General features: G+C 37.9%; 1 protein-coding gene across 8 annotated transcripts in view; it reads right to left on the reverse strand.

Moving 5' to 3' along the window:
- HYCC2 (hyccin PI4KA lipid kinase complex subunit 2) overlaps positions 1–22985 on the reverse strand; it is a 78591-nt gene that overhangs the window by 23197 nt on the left and 32409 nt on the right. For all 8 annotated transcript variants that reach the window (XM_055345215.1, XM_055345216.1, XM_055345218.1 and 5 more), the window contains 4 exons: positions 19759–19938; positions 15398–15478; positions 13133–13248; positions 312–407 (listed from right to left, as the gene is read on the reverse strand). In XM_055345215.1, the coding sequence (XP_055201190.1) occupies positions 312–407; positions 13133–13248; positions 15398–15478; positions 19759–19938 (473 nt within the window). The remainder of the gene's footprint in view (positions 1–311; positions 408–13132; positions 13249–15397; positions 15479–19758; positions 19939–22985) is intronic.

The following is a 22985-nucleotide window of genomic DNA, read 5'->3' on the forward strand; positions in this document are numbered from 1 at the left end:
TCAAATATCTCGAAGTGATTTATAAAACTTGGCATATAGGCAATGATTAGGTGTATCAGTATACCACCCTAAACTTACGATACCTTCGCTTAACTTGATGTTCAGCTAGAAAATAATTTTTTAATGCTTAAGTATTTTTAAAACTCATGATACATAAAAGATGATAAGGATTCCTACAGGAATATAAGCCCCTAGGTTTTGTTTACTGCTATATCACCAGGAATTAGAACAGCGCCTACTATAGAAAATGTGCTCAATAAGTATTTGTCAAATAAATGTATATGAAGGCTAATGAGAATTCTTCTTCTCACCTGGAGCCCATCCGACAAAGAGACTGGTAAGATGAAGCAGGCATATACACAATAGCAGAATTATAACACAACATGAGAAAACTCAAGACTTCAAACCTAGAAAAAAATAAAACAAAGGAAAAGGATTATCAACAACTATTTCTACTAGAGACTATGATATCTTTTTGGATGATAACAAGCATTATTATTCCTTAAATTTTTAAAAAGATTTTATTTATTTATCCATGAAAGACACAGAAAGAGAGAGATAGAGAGAGAGAGAGAGAGAGAAAGGTAGAGGTAGAGACACAGGTAGAGAGAGAAGCAGACTCCATGCAGGGAGCCTGATATGGGACTCAAACCTGGGACTCTGGGATCATGCCCTGAGCCAAAGGCAGATGCTCAACCACTGAGACACCCAGGCCTCCCAGGTTATTATTATTATTATTATTATTATTATTATTATTATTTTTAAAGATTTTATTTGAGAGAGAGAGAGTGTGTGTGTGTGCATGCCCAAGAGTGGGAGGAGAGGGGCAGAAAGAGAACAGTCTCCACTGAGCAGGGACCTAATGTGGGGCTGGATCCCAGGACCCCGGGATCATGACCTGGGCAGAAGGCAGTTGCTTAACCAACTGAGCCACTTGACATCCCTATAACAAGGGTTATAATAAGAATGTATTAGTAATAGTGACCTTCCTGATTTCTCAGACTGCTGTGATCTCCTCCTCTATAATTTCTCTGTTTTCATTTTCCTTATTAAAGGTCACGTCCCTTGCTACCATCTATATTTTCTTCCTCCAAAAATAAGCCATCATTCTTGAACAGATGACTCCTCCATTAATCTGGTGTTCCTGTTGACTATATGATAAAATCCAAACTCATTATGGCATTAGGCCTTTAAAATCCACCCTTGGAGGGCGCCTGGGTGGTACAGTTGGTTAAGCATCTGCCTTCAGCTCAGGTCATGATCCCAGGGTCCTGGAATCAAGCCCCATGTCTGGATCTCTGCTCAGTGGGGAGTCTTCTTCTCCCTCTGTTCCTCTCCCCACTCATGCTCTCTCTCAAATAAATAAATCTTTAATAAATCAAATAAAATCAAATTCACCCTTTGGGTGCCTGGGTGGCTTAGTTGCTTGGGTGTCTGACTCTTGATTTTGGCTTGGATCATGGTCTTGGGTCCTGAGACTGAGCTCCACATCAGCCTCTACATTCAGTGGGGAGTCTACTTGAGGTTTTCTCTCTCTCCCTCTCCTTCCCGTGCTCTCACTAAAAATAAATACAACTTTTTTTTTAATTTAATGATTTTATTTATTTATTTGGGAGAAAGAGCCAGAGAAAGAGCACAAGCAGAAAGAAGGGAGAAGGAGAAGCAGGCTCTCCACTCAGCAGGGAGCCTGACATGGGGGCTCAATCCTAGGACCTTGGGATCATGACTTGAGCCAAAGGCAACTCTTAACCAACTGAGTCACCCGGGGGCCCCTAAATAAATCTTAAAAAAAAAAAAAAAATCCACCCTCAACCTACCGCTCCAATCTTTCGTCCCCTCCACTGCTTACCACATACACAACTCTACATCGATCTTACCAGTCCATGAATAGATCATAACTTTTCATAACTCCTTGCTTTTTCCATGAATAGATCATAACTTTTCATAACTCCTTGCTTTTTCCATGAATAGATCATAACTTTTCATAACTCCTTGCTTTTTCCATGAATAGATCATAACTTTTCATAACTCCTTGCTTTTATGGAGGCTGCCCTTTCTTACTAGAACATAGTTTTTCATTTGGGAAATTTCTGCTTAGGATTCAAGTGCTGGTTTAAACTTTTACATTAGACATAAAGCTGCTTTTAATTTCTCTGGCTAAAGGAAAGCGTTCCCTTTGTTCTGTAGCTTGAATACAACATTTATCCCAGGGAATCACAATTCTTTCTCTTTACCTCTGTTTTAGCTATTTAATAATAAGCAACTTTAGTTTGCTCATTTAGTTTATCATCTCTATCTCTAGTGTCCAGCATAGTGTCTAATACACTATAATTGTTCCATAAATTTTGTTGAATGATTTAATGAATAACAATTTCTTAATCTTTACAGCCTCTAAGAAAGTGGTTCTGTCAAAAAAACCACAATGAGGTACCACCTCACACCAGATTGGTAAAACGAACATGTCAGGAAACACAACTTGAGATGTTTGTGAGGATACAGAGACAGGGGAACCCTTTTACACTGTTGGTGGGAATGTAAGCTGGTGCAGCCACTCTGGAAAACAGTTGAAAATAGAGCTACCCTACCACCTGGCATTGCACTATGGGGTATTTACCCAAAAGATACATATGTAGTGATCTGAAGAGGCACCTGCACCCCAATGTTTATAGCAGCAATGTCCACAATAGTCAAATTGTGGAAAGAGCCCAGATGTCCACCAACAGATAAATGGATAAAGAAGATGTGATATATATACACAATGGAATATTACTCAGCCATCAAAAAAATGAAATCTTGCCATTTGCAATACCATGAATAGAATTAGAGGGTATCATGCTAAGCAAAATAAGTCAGATAAAGACAATTTTCATATGACTGCATTCATGTGGAATTTATTTTTTTAAAGGATTTTTTTTTAAGATTTATTTACTTATTTATTTATGATAGACATAGAGAGAGAGAGGCAGAGACACAGGCAGAGGAAGAAACGGGCTCCATGCCGGGAGCCCGATGTGGGACTTGATCCCGGGACTCCAGGATCGCGCCCTGGGCCAAAGGCAGGAGCTAAACCGCTGAGCCACTCAGGGATCCCCTGCATTCGTGTGGAATTTAAACAAAGCATAGGATCATAAGAGAAAGAAGGAAAAAATAAAACAAGATGAAATAAGAGAGGGAGACAAACTATAAGAGACTCATTAATCACAGGGAACAATTTGAGGGTAACTGGAGGGGAGGAGGGGGGATGGGGTAAATGGGTGATGAACACTGAAGAAGTCACGTGATATGATGAGCACTGGGTATTATATAAGACTGATAAATCACTGACCTCTACCTCTGAAACCAATAATACATTATATGTTAATTAATTGAATTTAAATAAATTAATTTTTTTAAGTGGTTCCTTAATCTGGATGCACATTACGGTTATTGAAGGGCATTCTGGAATGACATATTCCTGTGCCTCAACAAAGACTGACCCAATTAGAATCTATGAGGGCACCACCCAGGAAAGTTGTTCTTCTAAAAAGCTTTCCATAGGCCGTAAAGAGTATATGGAAATTCTTTGTACTATTTTTGAAACATTTTTTGTAGGTTTGAAATTATTTCAAAATAAAGGGTTAAAACTGAGTTGAAAGTCGGACTTGGAAGCAGTCACATCTTCAGATCCCTCCCCTTCTCCTTCTCTATGGCATTAGGTTTATTGAAGATTTATTCTTTAAAGGATAAAAGAAATTTCTACCTGGGAACCACCAAGCCCAATTGTTGTTTGGAATGGAGGTTGGGGGAAGTATATCATATTGAAAACAGGAAAATTAAACACTTCTTACTGGATATTGAAACCTTAAGTTCTCCTTCCCTCCTTGGCCAGGCCACCAAAATGTTAACAGCCAGCCCTCTGGTTGAGAGACTAGAAAGAGTTTTCTATAGGGAATTGGACCACCCCAAAATGAAAGACTTAGAGGTATAGACTTGGGAAGTTCTCCAACTGAATGGCTCAGTGAAGTTCATAGTCAACTAGCCCTTCTCACATGGTCAGAGCTGTTCATTTTTTATTTCCTTTCCTTACTTCCTTAGTATAAGGTGGGGAGGATTATCAGACATCTGAGGAAGTCTACTAATATGAAAATGAGAACAAAATAAAGAAATACAAAAGGTGGGGCACAATTTGGAGGAAACACAGAATACACAAAGAAGAAAAAAACCCTTAAAGTAAATTATCATTGATATTCTCAAAAATATAAAAGATGCTGTTTCTAGGGGGAAAAAGCATCTACTTTAAAAGCACTTAGAAAACAAGAGCCTCTATTTAAATATATAAAATATATGAACTGCAGAAATTAAGAACTGAAGAAAAAGACTGGTTGATGAAGTTGAGGAAATATCACCGAAAGTAAAGCAAAAGGAAAAAGATACAGTAGATGAGAGAGAAAAAAGGACCAATCCAAGAGTTCCAACATCCAAATAATGATAATAATCCAAATAATAAAGACAGACAATAAAAACCCAAATAAGTAAAAGACCAACAAATAATAAAAGACCAGATAAAACAGAGAGGCCAAATTAATTTACAAAAATAATTCAAGAAAATTTTCCAGTCTAAAGGACATGAGTTTCCAAATCAAAAAGTTCCACTTAATGCTCAGCATAATGGAGGAAATAAACCTACACCAAGAAATATCACAGTGGAGTTTCAGAACACTAGGGAAAAAGAATGAGGATATAGGTGCATACAGGAAAACAGTAGATCCACTCAGGAAAAAAGACAAAGGGAATCCCAGGATAAGAGTGAAGGGAGATCCCACAATAATAAGTGTATATCAGGCAAAGAGGGCAACACAGTCTGGATTGGATGGAGTAAGTCAAAAGCTCCAGGAACCCTTTTTGTAGGAGAATGAAATTGAGAGAAAAACTGATGTGAATGAAGACTTACAAGATTTAGACAACTGATAGAGAATTTGCAGGAGTTGAATTATAAAGCAAATAATAAACAAAAGAAAAGACAATTAAAAAGGTATATAGGAAAGGAAAAGTAAACATTTAATCACAAGCCTCAGTCATACAAAGCAAGGAAGCTTCAAATGAACCATGGTCATTCATAGTAATAAATTGGAAAAATGAATTCCCCAGTTACAACAAAGCTACCCTGAGACGATAGGAGAAAGAGATAAAGAGCTAAATCTTTATCTTCCATAGGGATAAATTGTTAGATAATGCTCAAGACTGAAAAATTAAGAAGCAGCAAGTTACTGAAAGATGTGGAAATAAATATAAAGAGAGTCAGTTAGTTAAAAGCAAGATTTCTCAATATCAGCACCAGTGGCATTTTGGGCTAGATAAATGTGGGGGGTTGGCAGCACACCAGGATAAGCACCCTGACCTCTACACATGAGATGCCTGTAACAGCCCTCCCTCCTACCTAGTTTTGACAATCAAACAAAATCTCTGGATATTGCCAAATGTTTGCTGGAAGGCAGAAATGTCCTGGTTGAGAACTACTGGTTAAAAGTTGTTGTAGGGCAGCCCAGGTGGCTCAGCGGTATAGCGCTACCTTCAGCCCAGGGCATGATCCTGGAGACCCAGGATCGAGTCCCAAATCAGGCTCCCTGCATGGGGCCTGCTTCTCCCTCTGTGTCTGTCTGTCTCTCTCTCTCTCTCTCTCTCTCTCTCTCACGTGAATAAATAAAATCTTAAAAAAAAAGTTGTTGTAATATGTGGGAAAGGAAAAATGGAAGGGGGAGAGGAAAAGATCACAGTTTTTCTTGATAAACTGTATAGAACAAATGCATGTTTAAATTTGAAAATATGTATCTGCCTGTGTATCTGTGAGTGTATTCCTGATACAGTTGACAAAACTAGAATATACAGCAAAAATAAAACAACAGCACAGTGAGATACCACATTTCACAACCAGTAAGATGGCTATACTCAAAAAGAGCTGTTTGTAGAAATGTAAAATCGTACTTACTCTAGAGAACATTATGATGGTTTCTCAGAAAGTTAAGCACTGAATTCTCATATGACCTAACCATCCTCTCCTAGGTATATATCCCAAATAGCTGAAAATGTATGTTCATACAAAAACTTACCAAAAAAAAAAAAAAATGTTCACAGTAGTATCATTCAGAAATGCCAAAAAGTGGAAATAATCCAAATGTCCATCAACTGATACAGGATAAATGTGTATCAAAATAATGGAATATTTATTCAGTCATACAAAGGGAGTACTGATATACATTACCATATAAATGAATCTTGAAAATGTGCTAAGTCATCAAACACAAAAGGCCACATATTAGACAATCCCATTTACATAAAATGTTTAGAATGGACAGAATTCTACAGATAGAAAACTAAGATATGGTGGGGCCCGGGGCTGAAGAGAAGGAGAAAAAAAAAAAAAGTTTCTTTTATGATGTGATAAAAATGTCCTGGGTGGGGGGGGAATGTCCTGGAATTAAATAGTAGTAGTGGTTGCACAATCTTGTAGATATACTAGAAATCAATGAATTGTACACTGTATAGGGAGTGGATTTTATGGTACACGAATTATACCTCAATTAAAAATAATTTAAAAAATCAATTATTAACTGAAAATGTGCAAGGTGTAGAACAGAGTAGTTTTTTTTAATTTTTTTAAAAGATTTTATGTATTTATTCATAGAGACACAGAGAGAGAGAGAGAGAGAGAGAGAGAGAGAGAGAGAGAGAGGCAGAGACACAGGCAGAGGGAGAAGCAGGCTCCATGCAGGGAGCCCGAGATGGGACTCGATCCGGGTCTCCGGGATCACGCCCTAGACTGAAGGCGGTGCCAAACCACTGAGCCACCCGGGCTGCCCCAGAGTAGTTTTAATATTTAAAAAAAACTCTTCCAAATGACCAGGAAAAAATATACAGTTCAATATGAAAAATGGACACAGGATTATAATATGCATTTCACAGGTCAGGAAAAATAACCAGTGAATTAATATATCAGATGTGTTCAGGCCCACTCATAATTAAGGGAATGCCAAGTAAAACAATATCAGTTTTTATTTATTTATTTTCTAAAGGTTTTATTTATTTATTCATGAGAGACACAGAGAGAGAGAGAGGGAAAGAGAGAGAGAGGCAGAAACACAGGCAGAGGAAGAAGCAGGCTCCGTGCAGGGAGCCTGATGTGGGCCTCAATCCCGGGTCTCCAGGATCACACCCTGGACTGAAGGCAGCACTAAACCGCCAAGCCACTGAGACTGCCCATAATATCAGATTTTAAAGATCAGATCAGCATACCTTAAAAAATTTGAAAATACTCATTACTGGGAGTTGGTACGAGGAAATAGGCCCTCTCAAACTACTGGTAGGAGATTTAGTTGGTGCAGGTATTCAGGGGAGTGTAATTTGGAAATATGTACTCAAAGTGAAAAAGGAAATACCCTTTAGCTTAGCAATTTCGATGCTAGGAATTTTTCTTTTGGATAATTTTTGTGCTCCCATGCAAATATACATACAAAAAAAAAATAAAGAGTTCCTTGCAATATTGTTTATAGTAGCAAAAAAGTGAAACAATCTAAATTTTAGTTGATCTAAGAATGGCTAAAAACTGATGGTGCGTATATACAATGAAATACTAAGTAGTCATTAAAAATAATGTGGAGACCTCTACATGCTGTAGAAAAATCAGTCTAAGATCCATTCTTTTTTTTTTAATATTTTTTTTATTTATTTATGATAGTCACACACACACACACACACACAGAGAGAGAGAGAGAGAGAGAAAGAGAGAGGGACAGAGACACAGGCAGAGGGAGAAGCAGGCTCCATGCACCAGGAGCCCGACGTGGGATTCGATCCCGGGTCTCCAGGATCGCGCCCTGGGCCAAAGGCAGGCGCCAAACCGCTGCGCCACCCAGGGATCCCCAAGATTCATTCTTAAATGGAAAAAAGTTACAGAACAATACATACAACTGAATCCAATGCGTATGGACCTACATATGTTTAAGGTCAAATACATGGTTTTGCATGCATTAAAAATTTCGGGAAGGACACAGAACAATACAGCTAAAATTTTAACTACTGAGAATGGAAATGGTGGTTAGAGGGAAAAGGGACACATACTTTTCTCTTTGTGTTTCCATCTATTTTAATCTATTTAAATTCTGTTCTATTTACAGTTTACCACAAGTATCTCACAAGTTATACTTTTAAAAATTAAAATCAGAATGGATCCCTGGGTGGTGCAGCGGTTTGGCGCCTGCCTTTGGCCCAGGTAGCGATCCTGGAGACCTGGGATCGAGTCCCATGTCGGGCTCCCGGTGCATGGAGCCTGCTTCTTCCTCTGCCTGTGTCTCTGCCTCTCTCTCTCTGTGTGTGTGACTATCATATATAAATAAAAAAATAAAAATAAAAAAAAAATTAAAATCAGAAAACAGAAAGGGAGCCAGGTAACCAGATGATTTTAATGCAGACTATACTATGAACCACTCTTTTTAAAAAGATTTATTTTATTTGAGAGCACACATGTACATGCAAGCGAAGGGAGGGGCAGAAGAAGATGGAGAGAGAATCCTCTAGCAGACTCCCTGCTGAGCACGGACCCTGACATAGGGCTCAATCCCAGGACCCTGAGATCATAGAGCCAAAGGCAGATGTTTAGCTGAATGAGACACCCAGGAACCCCTGAACCACTCTTTTAACATAAATTTTATATTGTGAAATGATCTGAGTAAACCAATATAACTATATAGAAAAAAAATTAAGCTGTTACTTTAAGTAAGAAAAAGCCTTCTACAAGCATTCTTCTGGCTAATAAAGGATGATCACTAGAGCTAAATTCCAGGGATCCCTGGGTGGCTCAGTGGTTTAGTGCCTGCCTTCGGCCCAGGGCGTGATCCTGGAGTCCCAGGATCGAGTCCCACATCGGACTCCCTGCATGGAGCCTGCTTCTCCTTCTGCCTGTGTCTCCGCCTCTCTCTGTGTGTCTCTCATGAATAAATAAAATCTCAAAAAAAAAAAAAAATAGAGCTAAATTCCAAAACAATGTGTTAGAATGCAGGTAAAGACAATGTATTTTCTATGACGTGTGTAATACTGGAAAGATCCGTAAAAGAACCAGACAGAAGCACTGACCAAAGGTCAATGACCATGAAATCTGCTTGATTCTATATTCCTCCCATAATTCTAATATTATAACCAACAAGATAATAGTATTATTTTATTGCCAAATATTATACAATGATAAATAGTATCACTAATATTTACTATGTGCCAGGCACCATGCTAAGCATATTTCGGACATCTCCTCATTTATTCCTCACATTGTGTGGTAAGGAATTTGGCCTCGCCCAAAGAGAGGTATGGCCTTTGCTCTCAGCTTCTGGGAAATAATCCATGTCATACCTGACAGCTTTGTTTCAGGTGGACTGGTAATCCAGAAACATAAAATAATCTCAAAATTTGAAACACCAATAACATCTTGGGTGATGTAAGAAAAACTTAGGCAGTGCCACAAGAATTCCATAATAAAATGGAAATGGTATGTGCAGAGAAGTGTTACCAGAGAATGCAAAGAGGTGCTCAGAGTATTCATCAAGAAGGAGCCTCTTTTTTTCCATAGGGTCAACTTTGGTACTACCTAACAAACTGCTAGATTCTACTGTCACCTGGACACAGAGTGATGGTCACTCATTGAGCAACAAAGAACTGTCTGATTTATGGATGACAGTTCTGAAATGAATGGAATACATCCCGTTTGGAAGACTGCCACTCTGACTGAAGAAGGTTAAAAGCAAATCAGGTTGGTATGTAGACTTCATTACACACAGTTTGCCATAATGAGTGGTAGTGGCCAATGGCCTAGCCATATGGTCCCATAATAAGGCAAGGGAAAACCGGCCTATTAAAGAATGCCTGCAAGGGGAATAATCCTATGGAAATCACCGTGGGATTTTGAGGAATGCATTAAAGTAGAATTATGTCTCTATCAGGGGAATCAGAAGGCAACTGGTATCAATGAGTAGACTGGTATCAATGTGTTAGCTTGAAGTGACTATCTGTGTCCACAAAATGAGTGGATGTGGCAATACTGCAGCAATGCAGAGATGAACTGAATTTAGACATACTCTTTTTATACCCTAAGTTAAAAAAATGCTGTAAGAACTGTTGTTTACCAAAAAGAGAGACATAGACCGGCTACGAGGCAGATTACTCTGGGGTAAGGCCTGTACACAGGTGACAACTGGACTGATGCCAGTAGCCCCTGGTGGCTACAAATGGGTCCTGACAGGAATAGACACTCTGCACTAAACTTTGCTTATCTGATGGTAGATCAAATGTTCAGAGTGCTATAAAAGGACCAGAACAGAAGATACTGCATAATTTGGACTGCTGAGTCACATTTCTTTAGAGCAGCGAACACACTTTACAGCCCGTAAGGTCTAACAATGGGTAGGGAGATATCCTCAGCATAGTGGTTTGATAGAGAAGTGGAACAAGCAATTGAAACACCCCTCATCTAAAATGGGACAAGGAAAAGGAATGAAGCATGAGGGGCAAGTTTACACTAGAGGGTCACCACTAGATAGATTTCTCTGCTTCTCTAGGGATGTGGGAAGAGGTGGGTAGGACAATATTGGTAAGATTATGCAATTCTTCCTAACATGGTGGTATAACTATACTACTTCCTTCTTCCCCACATCAGCTCAACTTTTCTTTTGCTATCTAAAGCACTGGTCTAGGACCAGGGCTCTAATTGCAGATGCCAGAAGCAAAGGATTTCTAAGGAAGAAATTATAACTATATTCCTAATTCCCAAGAGCCTGATGAGGTGAGTGGTATCTTCATCCCACCTGACAAAACTGGGCTTGACACGAGTGCAGATATATCGCCTAGTGCTTAACAGCCCACTAGTTCTATACGTAGATAAATCTACCATACATGGGTGGGAGTGGACTGAGGCAGGAGACACATGCTAGGCTAGTATTGCTGCCAGAAATCTGGACCAGCACAGTGGCCACATCTTAACAGCCTCTCCAAAGTTTGGGTACAAATGGAGAGAGGTTGGAATGTTTAGCTGAGATAAAGGAATTAATAAATGGATGATGCAATGAGGGAAACTCAATATTACATTGCTACCATGAGAGGTTCAGAGCAAGAAATGTCATTATCTCTTGGTTCAATAATATACATCAGATACTTAAAAAGGTGAAACCATATGTTGGTGAGACCACTCCTACTTTTATACCTGATAAAGTCAACTCAAAGCCTGCAAACCTGACTGACATTGTTTTAGGAACATATTGGTCACATGAGATGATAATGAACTGCAATAATAGTGACTGAGTATCTTAGTATCTTTGACTAATTTTTCAGGTCACACCTACTGCCATTCTGTGATATGCTGTAACACTAGCATGGTTGATAAGGTTATAATACTGGTATTGATATATTGTAAATTGAGTTAAAGCTTCCTTATAGAAAACAATTGGCTTGAGGGAAAAACTGGACCTAGCTAATAATCAGCTAATTTCTATGATCATTATTTCTACTAAAGTTTATCATAAGGTACAAACAGCAGTAGATGATGTACCCAGGTAGGTTGGGATGGAAAATAATCAAAATGGTACAAAATATGAAAATGTATGTACATAGTGGCTTTAGAGAACAAACTGTTTCTTCAAATCTATTCCTAACTTACACTGGCTCTTCAAATGTTGGGCATATTCCTAATGATCATACTGCTGTCTATATCTGTCACATAAATGCTATACTAAAAGTAGATGCCCAGATACACCTGATTATTTTTGTTTAAAAGAGCCTAAGCCAGGTATCCCTGGGTGGCGCAGCGGTTTGGCGCCTGCCTTTGGCCCAGGGCGCGATCCTGGAGACCCGGGATCGAATCCCACGTCGGGCTCCCGGTGCATGGAGCCTGCTTCTCCCTCTGCCTGTGTCTCTGCCTCTCTCTCTCTCACTGTGTGACTATCATAAATAAATAAAAATTTAAAAAAAAAAAAAAAAAAAGAGCCTAAGCCAGTGGCCAGGGCATGGCCTGTGTGTAGTACAGAATTTGGCCTTGCCCAAAGAAGTCTGGCCTTTGCCCTCTGTGAGTAAGTAACCTCTGTCATACCTGACAGGAGTGTCTTTGTTTAGGGTAGGGGCTAGCCACATTAGGAACAACCACCATAGGGTGCCTGGATGGCTCAGTTGATTGTGGCAGGCTCTTGATTTTGGCTCAGGTCATGATCTCAGTATTGGGCTCCATGCTCAACAGAGTCTGCTTGAGGATTTTCTCTCTCTCCTTCTGTCCATCCCCCTGCTAATTCTCTCTAAAATAGACAAATCTTAAAAAAACAAATGCCATGTGATTAGGGTAGGGCTTTGAGTCACACAGCCTCAATCAACCTAGAGGCTGAGATCAACCATGTGAGCAATCAATCCAATCAGTCATACCTACAATAATGGAGCCAGTGAAAACTATGGCCACCGAGCTTGACTCTGTACATTCTGTCACACACTGATGCTGGGAGGATAATGCATCCTAACTCCTTCAGTGAGCAGCACAACAGAAGCTCTGCATTTGGCACCTTCTAGATTCTATCCTAGGAGTCTCTCCCTTTGGCTGACTGTAATCTGCATCCTTCCCTTGTAGTAAACCTTAACTCTGAATATAACAGCTTTCATAGAGTCCTGAGTCCTTCTAGTGAGTTATCCAAGTGTAAAGTGGTTGTGGGAACCCCCCCAAACTTGCAGTTGGTGTCAGAAGTGAGGAAAGTTTTGAGGACCATGCATTCAAACTTTGCAGTCTATGTAACTTCAGGAAGGTAGGTGCTCTCATTAACCCATTCTGCAATGAAGAAAGCAAAGTATGGAGAGTAGATAAACTGCCTGAGAAAGTGAGATTCTAAGGTGTAGTGCTAGAACACAAACCTTGGCTTAGCTGCTCTGTGCCCACACTTTTAGATTTTACATTGCTTTATACAAGATGACCATATACAGTACCATGCATGAGATAGATAGGTATTTCACCACTATAATGTATTCACTACTATGACCTTTTAAACCTTTTGCCTCTTCCCTCATCAAACCTGAACCAAAGTAATTATAGTTAACTATTAAACACAAATTAATAATTATTATTGCCTGCAGTTTTGAGCATTACCGGTTTTGTGCAGTGAATGTTTCCCTCTGAGGATGAAGATCACTATAAACAACCCTGATGAGATCATGCTGACACAATGCCCCTTCTGTCAAAGCCATGGATCCAATTGTTGAGGGCTACAAAAAAATAAAATAAAATAAAATAAAGTATCTTTTAAAGACACATTGTCTCTAAAATGAAGTAAAGATCTATATCATGTAAGGATACTTAATTTTTTTTTTTTTTAAGATTTTTATTCATGATAGAGAGAGAGAGGCAGAGACACAGGCAGAGGGAAAAGCAGGTTCCATGCCGGGAGCCCGACGTGGGTCTCGATCCCGGGAGTCCAGGATCACACCCTGGGCCAAAGGCAGGCACCAAACCGCTGAGCCACCCAGGGATCCCCTTAATTTTGTTTTACTAGAAGGCAGTTTAAGACCATTTCTTCTTCTCATTTAAAACCTTTTGCATTTTTCAATTATATACATTCTATAGCTCTTTTTGGAAATTATATATAATATATAAAACGAAAAATACGCTGCTTTAGTTTTTTGAAAGATTACAATCTATATTTAGGACACAGAATATGAAAAGTTGCTAGAAAGACTGAAGGTTTTTCAGTCACCATTTTTACAATTGTTTGTACTCCGGAACACACACCAGTTTTGAGATTATGCATTTAAATTTTGCAGTTTGTCTGACTTCAGGTAGGTGGATACTCTCATTAATCCCATTCTATAATGAAGAAAGCAAGGTGCATGGTTTAAACCGGTAATGAGGATTAAGGAGTACACTTATCATCATTAGCACTGGATGGAGTATGGAATTGCTGTTTGCTGAGTCACTACACTGCACACCTGAAACTAATATAGCACTAACTGGGATTAAAATAAAAACTTTAAAAAAAGGTTGCAGAGTTATATAACAAATAATACTGAAGACTGTGATCAAATGTTTCTTTAATGGTGACAACTGATTTCATGTTTCTGAAGTTAGAAGCATCCATTCATAAGTGTCTTACTATGCTCCATTTTATTTTATAACATGATACACAGAACTTAATATCTATTACTCAGAAATCGTCTATGCTTAAATGAGCCCAGTCTATTGGAGGCATTCTAATACAAAACAAAGTCCCAGGGGAATTAACTAAGAAAATAAATAGCTGCATGAAGCTATGCGATAACTGGATACTATCTGTTGATAAGAAAATGGAATATAGGGGATCCCTGGGTGGCGCAGCGGTTTGGCGCCTGCCTTTGGCCCAGGGCGCGATCCTGGAGACCCGGGATCGAGTCCCATGTCGGGCTCCCGGTGCGCGGAGCCTGCTTCTCCCTCTGCCTGTGTCTCTACGCCTCTCTCTCTCTCTCTCTCTCTCTCTCTGTGACTATCATAAATAAATAAAAAATTAAAAAAAAAAAAAAAAGAAAAGAAAATGGAATATAGGGATCCCTGGGTGGCGCAGCAATTTAGCGCCTGCCTTTGGCCCAGGGCGCGATCCTGGAGACCCGGGATCGAATCCTACGTCGGGCTCCTGGTGCATGGAGCCTGCTTCTCCCTCTGCCTATGTCTCTGCCTCTCTCTCTCTCTCTCTCTCTCTGTGTGTGTGACTATCATAAATAAATAAAAATAAAATAAAAAAAAAGAAAATGGAATATAATTTTTGGACTACTGATAAAGTTTAAGTGCTTTTCTTATACTTTATACACTAAGGTCACTACAGACCAGAAGCTTGATTCATAACATATCCTTAAATCTGGGATTTCAGCTCACAGTCGTCTTTCTTCTATATGATTATCAGTGTTCTTAATTCTCCAAAAAAATAAATATAAGCAAAACTCAGAAGCATAATGTTAATGAATAGCTAAAATGCATCAATTATAGACTCCTTTAAATGGAAATAATTCAGTGTTAATATCCTGAGTAGACATTTCCCTAAAAAATAAAAAAAAAAATTTCTAACAGATTTCTAATTAACATGGGAAACTTTAAAAAATTAAAGATTAAATTTAATTTAAATTAAATCTTTAAGAATTCACAAAAGAGTAAAAAAATTGAAAATGATAGTGGTGGAAGAATAAAAAAGAAATAAACAAGAGCTAGAGGAAAATCTTCCATTAATTATTTTCTGCCTCTTTTGATAAGAGCTTACTTTTTAAGTAAGTAGCACTTACTTTTAAGAAGGAAATCAATGAAGATGTGTTAGGAGCATTTATCTCTGGTAAGAAACTTTCATCTCTTATTCAATATAATTTAAAATAATTCTATCTTTCCAATCTTACTTACCTCATGGTATATTGAAGGCTTGGATAAGGAAGGGATAGTAAAAGATAGAACTTTATTGTTTCCATCTTTATCAGCAATTTCCTATAGTTAAAAAATAATATACAAAGATAAATAATTATAAGACTATATTATAAGAAATAATTTCTTAAAAAAAAGAAATAATTTCTTTCTTAATTTACCAAATATATCATGGCAACCAAGGAATATTTTTAAAACAGTAATATATAAAAAATACTACCCTAGTGTATCTTTTTTAACCAAATTTACACAGTTTAGTAATTGAGTTACCCTTTGAGAGATATGAAGAGCAATACTGTAGCTAAATCAAATGCAATGTGACAGAAGAGACACTAAGCAAGGACACAAACTGATTTTCATGTTAAATATACGAACAGGACAGGAAGATTACAAGTGACTAGATCTGAGTTAAACAGATGATATGTTTTAGCCAAGATATACACTTACTAAATAAGAAAAACAATATTTTGACTAAAAGAATGAATCTTGGGATCCCTGGGTGGCTCAGCGGTTTGGCGCCTGCCTTTGGTCCAGGGTGCGATCCTGGAATCCCGGGATCGAGTCCCACATCAGGCTCCCGGCATGGAGCCTGCCTCTCCCTCTACCTGTGTCTCTGCCTCTTTCTCTCTATCATGAATGAATAAATAAAATCTTTAAAAAAAAAATGAATCTTGACTAAAAGAAACAATTATTCAGCAAAACATTAATGACCTGAGTAAGCTACATATTAACATGATATTAGTTCCAGTGATTAAGTTCATATTTAGACAATTTTTAAAAAAATTTTTAAAGATTTATTTATGAGAGAGAGAGAGAGAGAGAGAGAGGCAGAGACACAGGAGGAGGGGAGGCAGGCTCCATGCCGGGAGCCCGACATGGGACTCGATCCCGGGATTCCAGGATCACACCCTGGGCCAAAGGCAGGCGCTAAACCCGTGAGCCACCCAGAGGTCCCCTGTATTTAGATAATTTTTACTGAAAATTATTCTTTTCTTTTCTTTCTTTCTTTCAGATAGTGTTTACTTATTTGACACACACACAGAGAGAGAGAGAGAGAGAACACAAGTGAGCACAAGCAGGACCAGCAGATGGAGAAGGAGGAGCAAACTCCCTTCTGGCAAGGAGCCCAATACTGGCTCTAACCTGGGAACCCGGGCCATGACCGAGCCAAAGGCAGATGCTTAACTGACTGAGCCATCCAGACACTCCCTTTATTTTCTCTTAAAAGCATTTTATTGGGCAGCCCGGGTGGCTCAGTGGTTTAGAGCTGCCTTCACCCCAGGGCGTGATCCTGGAGACCCAGGATCGAGTCCCACGTCAAGCCTGCTTCTCCCTCTGCCTGTGTCTCTGCCTCTCTCTTTCTCTGTGTCTCTCATAAATAAATAAAATCTTTATTTTTTTTTAAAGCATTTTATCTTTCAATGAAAAGGACAATGGTGTCCTTCATTTTTACAGTCTCTGGCACCTCCAGGTATCAATATTGCACCTACAGGTATCAATATAAATCTGCCTATAGATGCTAGCAAATAGAGACATGAAATGATCCTCTGGCATCACTCCTTTTCTCTACTGCCTCATTTTTGTCTGTTTCTTTTACAACTCATATTAGTATACATAACTAGCATAGAATCCAGAGATAAAAGGCTGCCCCCTCCCACCGTTAGTGGACCTAAAAGGAAGGTTAGTGAGAGACTGAGTAGTTCACACCACAGAAGGAAGAAACAATAAAAACATCTCAACAGAATACAAACCCAAAGAACCTCCCTGTAGGGCTCATTTCTGAGTTTAATATGTCACAGGAGAGTACCAATTATATGTGAACAATGGCCATGTCTCTAATTTTGCAGGGAAGTGGGTTTAACGATTCCTTAGGGAGGTCCTTTTGCTACTTTATAGTCAAACTAGTTGACTAGTGGGCCATTATGCCTCACAGAAAGTCTATAGTAAGATGAATGGACCTCATTTAAGTTAGGCAATAAAACTTTAATTTTTATTCCTAAATTTCAAATTAAACCAAATAAACTTTGTCTATATTTGTATATATCTCTGAAAAAGGGTGTTCTGCAATATGTTTAAGCTTAGGGTAATAAAAACTTCCCCTGCAGCTATGTGAAGCAAGGGAAGTTCTAGAGAGAGAAAGAAAAGAAAGAGAAGGGACACCTGGGTGGCTCGGTGGTTGAGTATCTGTGTTTGGCTCAGGTCATGATCCCTGAATCCTGGGATCAAGTCCCACATCAGGCTCCCTGAAGGGAGCCTGCTTCTCCCTCTACCTATGTCTCTGCCTTTCTCTGTGTCTCTCATGAATAAATAAAATGAAAGAAAGAAAGAAAGAAAGAAAGAAAGAAAGAAAGAAAGAAAGAAAGAAAGAAAGAAAGAAAGAAAGAAAGAAAGAGAAATAAATATATAAAAGAAACCCAGTGCAGTAAAAAAAAGTTGAGAGCCACAGAGAAGTGAGAACACAGGGAATTAGAAGAAGACAGAAGCCTGAGGTTACATTTCTGACATATAACTGAGCACTTATATAGGCATTATTTCTGAGATACTAAAAGATAATTAAACTATAGCACCAACAAGCACAGTCAAGAACTTGTCAGCGTTCCGCTATAAAAATATTTTGCTTCATTTGTCCCACTACTGAGTTTTATTAAACAAATCAAAGATAGCTTAATTTTCAACATATGGTAAACCACTAAATTCAATTATTAACAAAACAAACATCTACTAAGTGTCTATGCTAAATACTAGAGAAGAGAGTAGTATATGAAACAATTTTCCTGCTTTAAAAGAAAAAATAATCAGGCAAGTTAGTGAAACAGAAAATGTTATGCCTGGACCAGCTTTTCATGTAAAAAAAAAAAACTCACCCCTAATTTTGATACTACTACAATTACTGCTAATGACATTTATTAAGCACCCAGGCAACATCTAGATTCTAATTATTTTTAATTCTAACAATGTTTTTTCTGTTTTACAGATAAGGCAACTGAAGTCAAGATATTAAGTAGCTTGCCAGAATTTAAAGCACCCAATAAAGAACAATGCCTGGTTTTAAACAAAATACAAGTGATTCCAAAGGCCACACTGCTTCCTTCAGATATATGTTCCAGTGATTGAAATGTTTTCTAATGATTTTTTAAGGGATAATACTTCAAGGAGAGAACAGCGGTAGAGAAGAAAATTTATTTACTGTGAGACTCAATGTTTTGTGAGATACTTTATTACCTCTCAACTATTAAACTTAATTTTTATTATGTGGAATGCTTATTTAATGAGTACTAAATACATAGAACATAAGACTTCAAAGAGCAGGAGTTTTAGTACCAATGTTCTAACTGGACACTAGGGAAAAAATGCTTAAGGTACTTAAGAATCTCTTAAAAAAGTGTTTCAAACAATACAGTATCAAGGATATATAACATATTAGCAAATGATCATTAAAAATAATTTCAAAAATTTTAAATGCAGCACATTCATAAACATTGGTCAAATAAATTTTATTTATTTATTTTTATTTATTTTTTAAAAGATTTTATTTATTTATTCATGAGACACAGGAGAGAGGCCGAGACTTAGGCAGAGGGAGAAAGAAGCAGGCTCCATGAAGGGATCCCGACACAGGAACTCAATCCCAGACTCCAGGATCATGCCCTGAGCTGAAGGCAAACGCTCAACCGCTAAGCCACCCAGGCGTTCCTATTTATTTATTTTTAAATATTTTATTTATTTATTTATTAATGAGAGACAGAGAAGCAGAGACACAGGCAGAGGGAGAAGCAGGCTCCATGCAGGGAGCCCAATGTAGGACTCAATTCCAGGACTCTGGGATCATGCCCTTAGCCAAAGGCAGACGCTCAACCACTGAACCACCCAGGCATCCCAAATAAAGTAATTTAAAGAGTTGTCACAACATATTAACACCACTATCAATTACAATAGTTTCGCCTGCTTTATAAAATGCCATTATCAGCAATTACTTATTAAGCCTCTCTGTACTCAATTATATTAATTTAAATAAATTATTCAGTAGAACTTTCCATTTATTTTTTTATAATTATTCCTTTTTTTGTTTGTTTTTTTAGAGAGAAAGAGAGAGTGTGTGTGTGAGCATGAGAGTGGAGGGATGAGGGGCAGAGAGGGAGAGAATCCCAAGCAAGCTCCACACTCAATGTAGAGTCCAACTTGGCACTCAATGTCATGACCCTGAGATCATGACCTGAGCCAAAATCAAGAGCTTGATGCTCAATGGATCGAGATGCCCAGGCACCCCTAAGCATTAAGTATTACCTCAGAAGATTTTAAATAAAAGATACTTAAAATTTCCCAAACTATCATTTTCAACTTACCAAATTGTAAATTCCTAACAGAAGTGCTTCAATGCAACCATTACTCTGTCTGTCTCGGCTAACAGTAAGCCGTAAATAAACCCACATCAATTCTGGCAAGAACTGCAGTGTGAACCTCTTAAGTCGAACTTCAGAGCTACGATAGAGCTCAAACAGCTGGTGGCAGACAGGTTCCAGAAGCTAAAAGGAAAATAAAGTGCATTAGCTATTTCCATTCTTTTGGCTGTAACTTTTTAAAAGGCACATATACTTGGGTAATATTTTAAAAATATATTCTCAATATTAGTTTCTGAATTTTTGAATCAGTGTGATGCAAGCCTAATCTCTATTTATGTACAAAGACTACATATTAAACTGATCAATCTACTAAGAATTTTGTGCCATATGATATCAAGATATTTTTAATACACTCTACCCATTACATTAGACAATTCGTCTTTTAATCAATGTACTACATTTATATTTAGTAAGTTTTATTTTCTAGTATTACTAGCCCTTACTACCCTCCATTTAAAAAAGTTTCTATTGGAAGAAAACAACTTCAAATGTTCTTGTTGGAAATAACCTTTAAATCTCAACTTAGACTATGGTTTAAATAAAATTATATACCACTCAGTTGAGAAAGGGATTTTGCAATGTATAATATTTGGACATCCAAAATGCTAGCTAAGGGCAGCCCTGGTGGCTCAGTGGTTTAGTGCCGTGCCTTCAGCCCAGGGTGTGATCCTGGAGACCCAGGATCAAGTCTCATGTCCGGCTCCCTGCATGGAGCCTCCTTCTCCCTCTGCCTGTGTCTCTGCCTCTCTCTGTGTGTGTCTCTCATGAATAAATAAAGACAATCTTTAAAAAAAAAAAAAAAGCTAGCTAATATTAAAATACATACAAGTAAAACAAATGGATTACTTTATATTTGAAGACTGATTTAAATTCTACAAATTATATTTACTTGAAAGATTTTGTAAAGGAGGCAAGTATACAGAAATAGCTTTTTCAGTGTTTAATTTTTCATATGATATCACAGAATATGACTTACAAGGATCTTCATTAACCTTGAGAACTAAATGAGTTTAGTTTAGTTTAAAATAAACCTCTCCCTTTTTCCTAATCATGTACTGCCAATCTATAATGGTTTTGTTGAAATAAAACAAAACGGGACATGATTTTAAAATGCAAATAAAAAACTGACATAAAACTATAATGTTTAAAATTTAATACTAGATTTTAAAACAATCACTCAGTATTTATATGCCTATCTTTATTCTGAATGATTAAGTAATTCACTTACATTTGGAAATCTGCTTGAATATAGTTATATATGTCTGTAATAATCACTCTACAATAAGTCACTATTTTCACAACTGGAAATTTAAAGTCAATAAACCCAATCATACAGTTAATAATAGTTAAGCTTAGCTCTTAAGAAAAGCTAAAAATAATCATACAGTTAATAATAGTTAAGCTTAGCTCTTAAGGAAAGCTAAAAAAAAAAGTTACACATACACACACCCTATTGTCTAATAACTACTAAGCCCTTTATGTGAAATCACTACCATGGGTTTTTTTTTTTCTTCTTTTTTTAGGATTTTTCTAATTTTACGTAATCTCTACACCCAATATGGAGCTTGAAATTACAGCCCCAATGTTAAGAGTTGCATGTTCCTCCTGACTAAGCCAACCAGGTGCTCCAATAATATTTAAAATCTTTTGAGGGATCCCTGGGTGGCGCAGCGGTTTGGCGCCTGTCTTTGGCCCAGGGCGCGATCCTGGAGACCCGGGATCGAATCCCACGTCGGGCTCCTGGTGCATGGAGCCTGCTTCTCCCTCTGCCTGTGTCTCTGCCCCTCTCTCTCTCTCTCTGTGACTATCATAAATAAATAAAAATTAATAAAAAAATTTTAAAAAAATCTTTTGAAAATTCCAATTCTTCTCTTACACAGAAATCTAGACTAGTCAGACAATTTGCCGAGAAAGTCACAGATGTTAGTGATAGAAGAAGACACTTAAAATTCAGGTCTTCTAAACATTAAGTTGATGCCCCCACTATACCACATTTTTTATACTAGAATGAAGGTGGAAAATGGGAGGTGAGGATTATCTAATTACAAATACTATATTCCACATAGTGTCAATAATGAAGTAACAAACTTCTGAAAATAGCCAACTGGTGGCATCTTTTTAAAGTACTGACAAAACAGCCAGATCTTTTGGGAAATTCAAGATTGCTGCTCTCCTGACACCTAGGTGGCTCGGTGGTAGAGCTTTTGGCCTCAGGTCATGATCCCAGGGTCCTGAGATTGAGTACCACATCAGGCTCCCTGCAGGGAGCCTGCCTCTCCCTCTGCCCCTCCCTGTGTCACTCATGAATAAATAAATAAAATCTTAAAAACAAAAACAAAACCTAGAACCCAATGGTCCACTGGTGAATTCCACCGAAACTTTAAAAAAAAGATTGCTGCTCTCATGAATGTATTAGTTAAAAATATATACCTGTGTTTCAAATCTATTTTTCTCTTTAGTAAGGACTCCAAAATTGCTGTCTCTAAATTTTATTATAATTTTTTTTTTAATTTTTAAGTAAGCTCTACACCACACAAGGGGCTCAAACGCATGACCTTGAGATTAAGAGTCACACACTCTACCAACTGAGTCAGCCAGGTGCCCCAATTACAATTTGTTTCTTCAGGCTCCCTGCGTGGAACATGCTTCTCCCTCTGCCTGTGTCTCTGCCTCTCTCTCTGTATCTCCCATGAATAAATAAACAAAATCTTTAAAAAAAAAAATGTTTCTGTTATAAAGACTGTAACTTCCCTTTCTCAGTAGCAAGAACCACAATGGCACTTAAGAGACTATATATTAATTAAACACAGCAAGGAAATACAGAGTTGCCAAAATTTTTACTCCACTTTATTTAAAAAGGGGAGGGATGAATAGCTGGCAATCCAATAACTTTTGATCAGAAATCAATGTTGAAGGAAAGAGAAGATATAATTGCAAGAACAATCTTTGAGAAGATGTGATCTAGCCCTATGTGGAAGACTGCCTTTGGTATAACCTGGGGCACTTCATCCATCGTAGTAGAAAAGGCAGGAAAGTATAGGTTGAGAAGCTGGTAGAGTGATAGATATGAATGAGAAAATAAGAGAGCTCCCAATTATCTTCTTTTTTAATGACAAAGAAAGCAAGGTGAAGATGAGAGAAAGGTGGGTAAGACTAATGAGCAAAGAGAA

The sequence above is a fragment of the Nyctereutes procyonoides genome, unplaced genomic scaffold (genome assembly GCF_905146905.1).
Source record: "Nyctereutes procyonoides isolate TBG_1078 unplaced genomic scaffold, NYPRO_anot_genome, whole genome shotgun sequence".
Classification (NCBI taxonomy): Eukaryota; Metazoa; Chordata; class Mammalia; order Carnivora; family Canidae; genus Nyctereutes; species Nyctereutes procyonoides.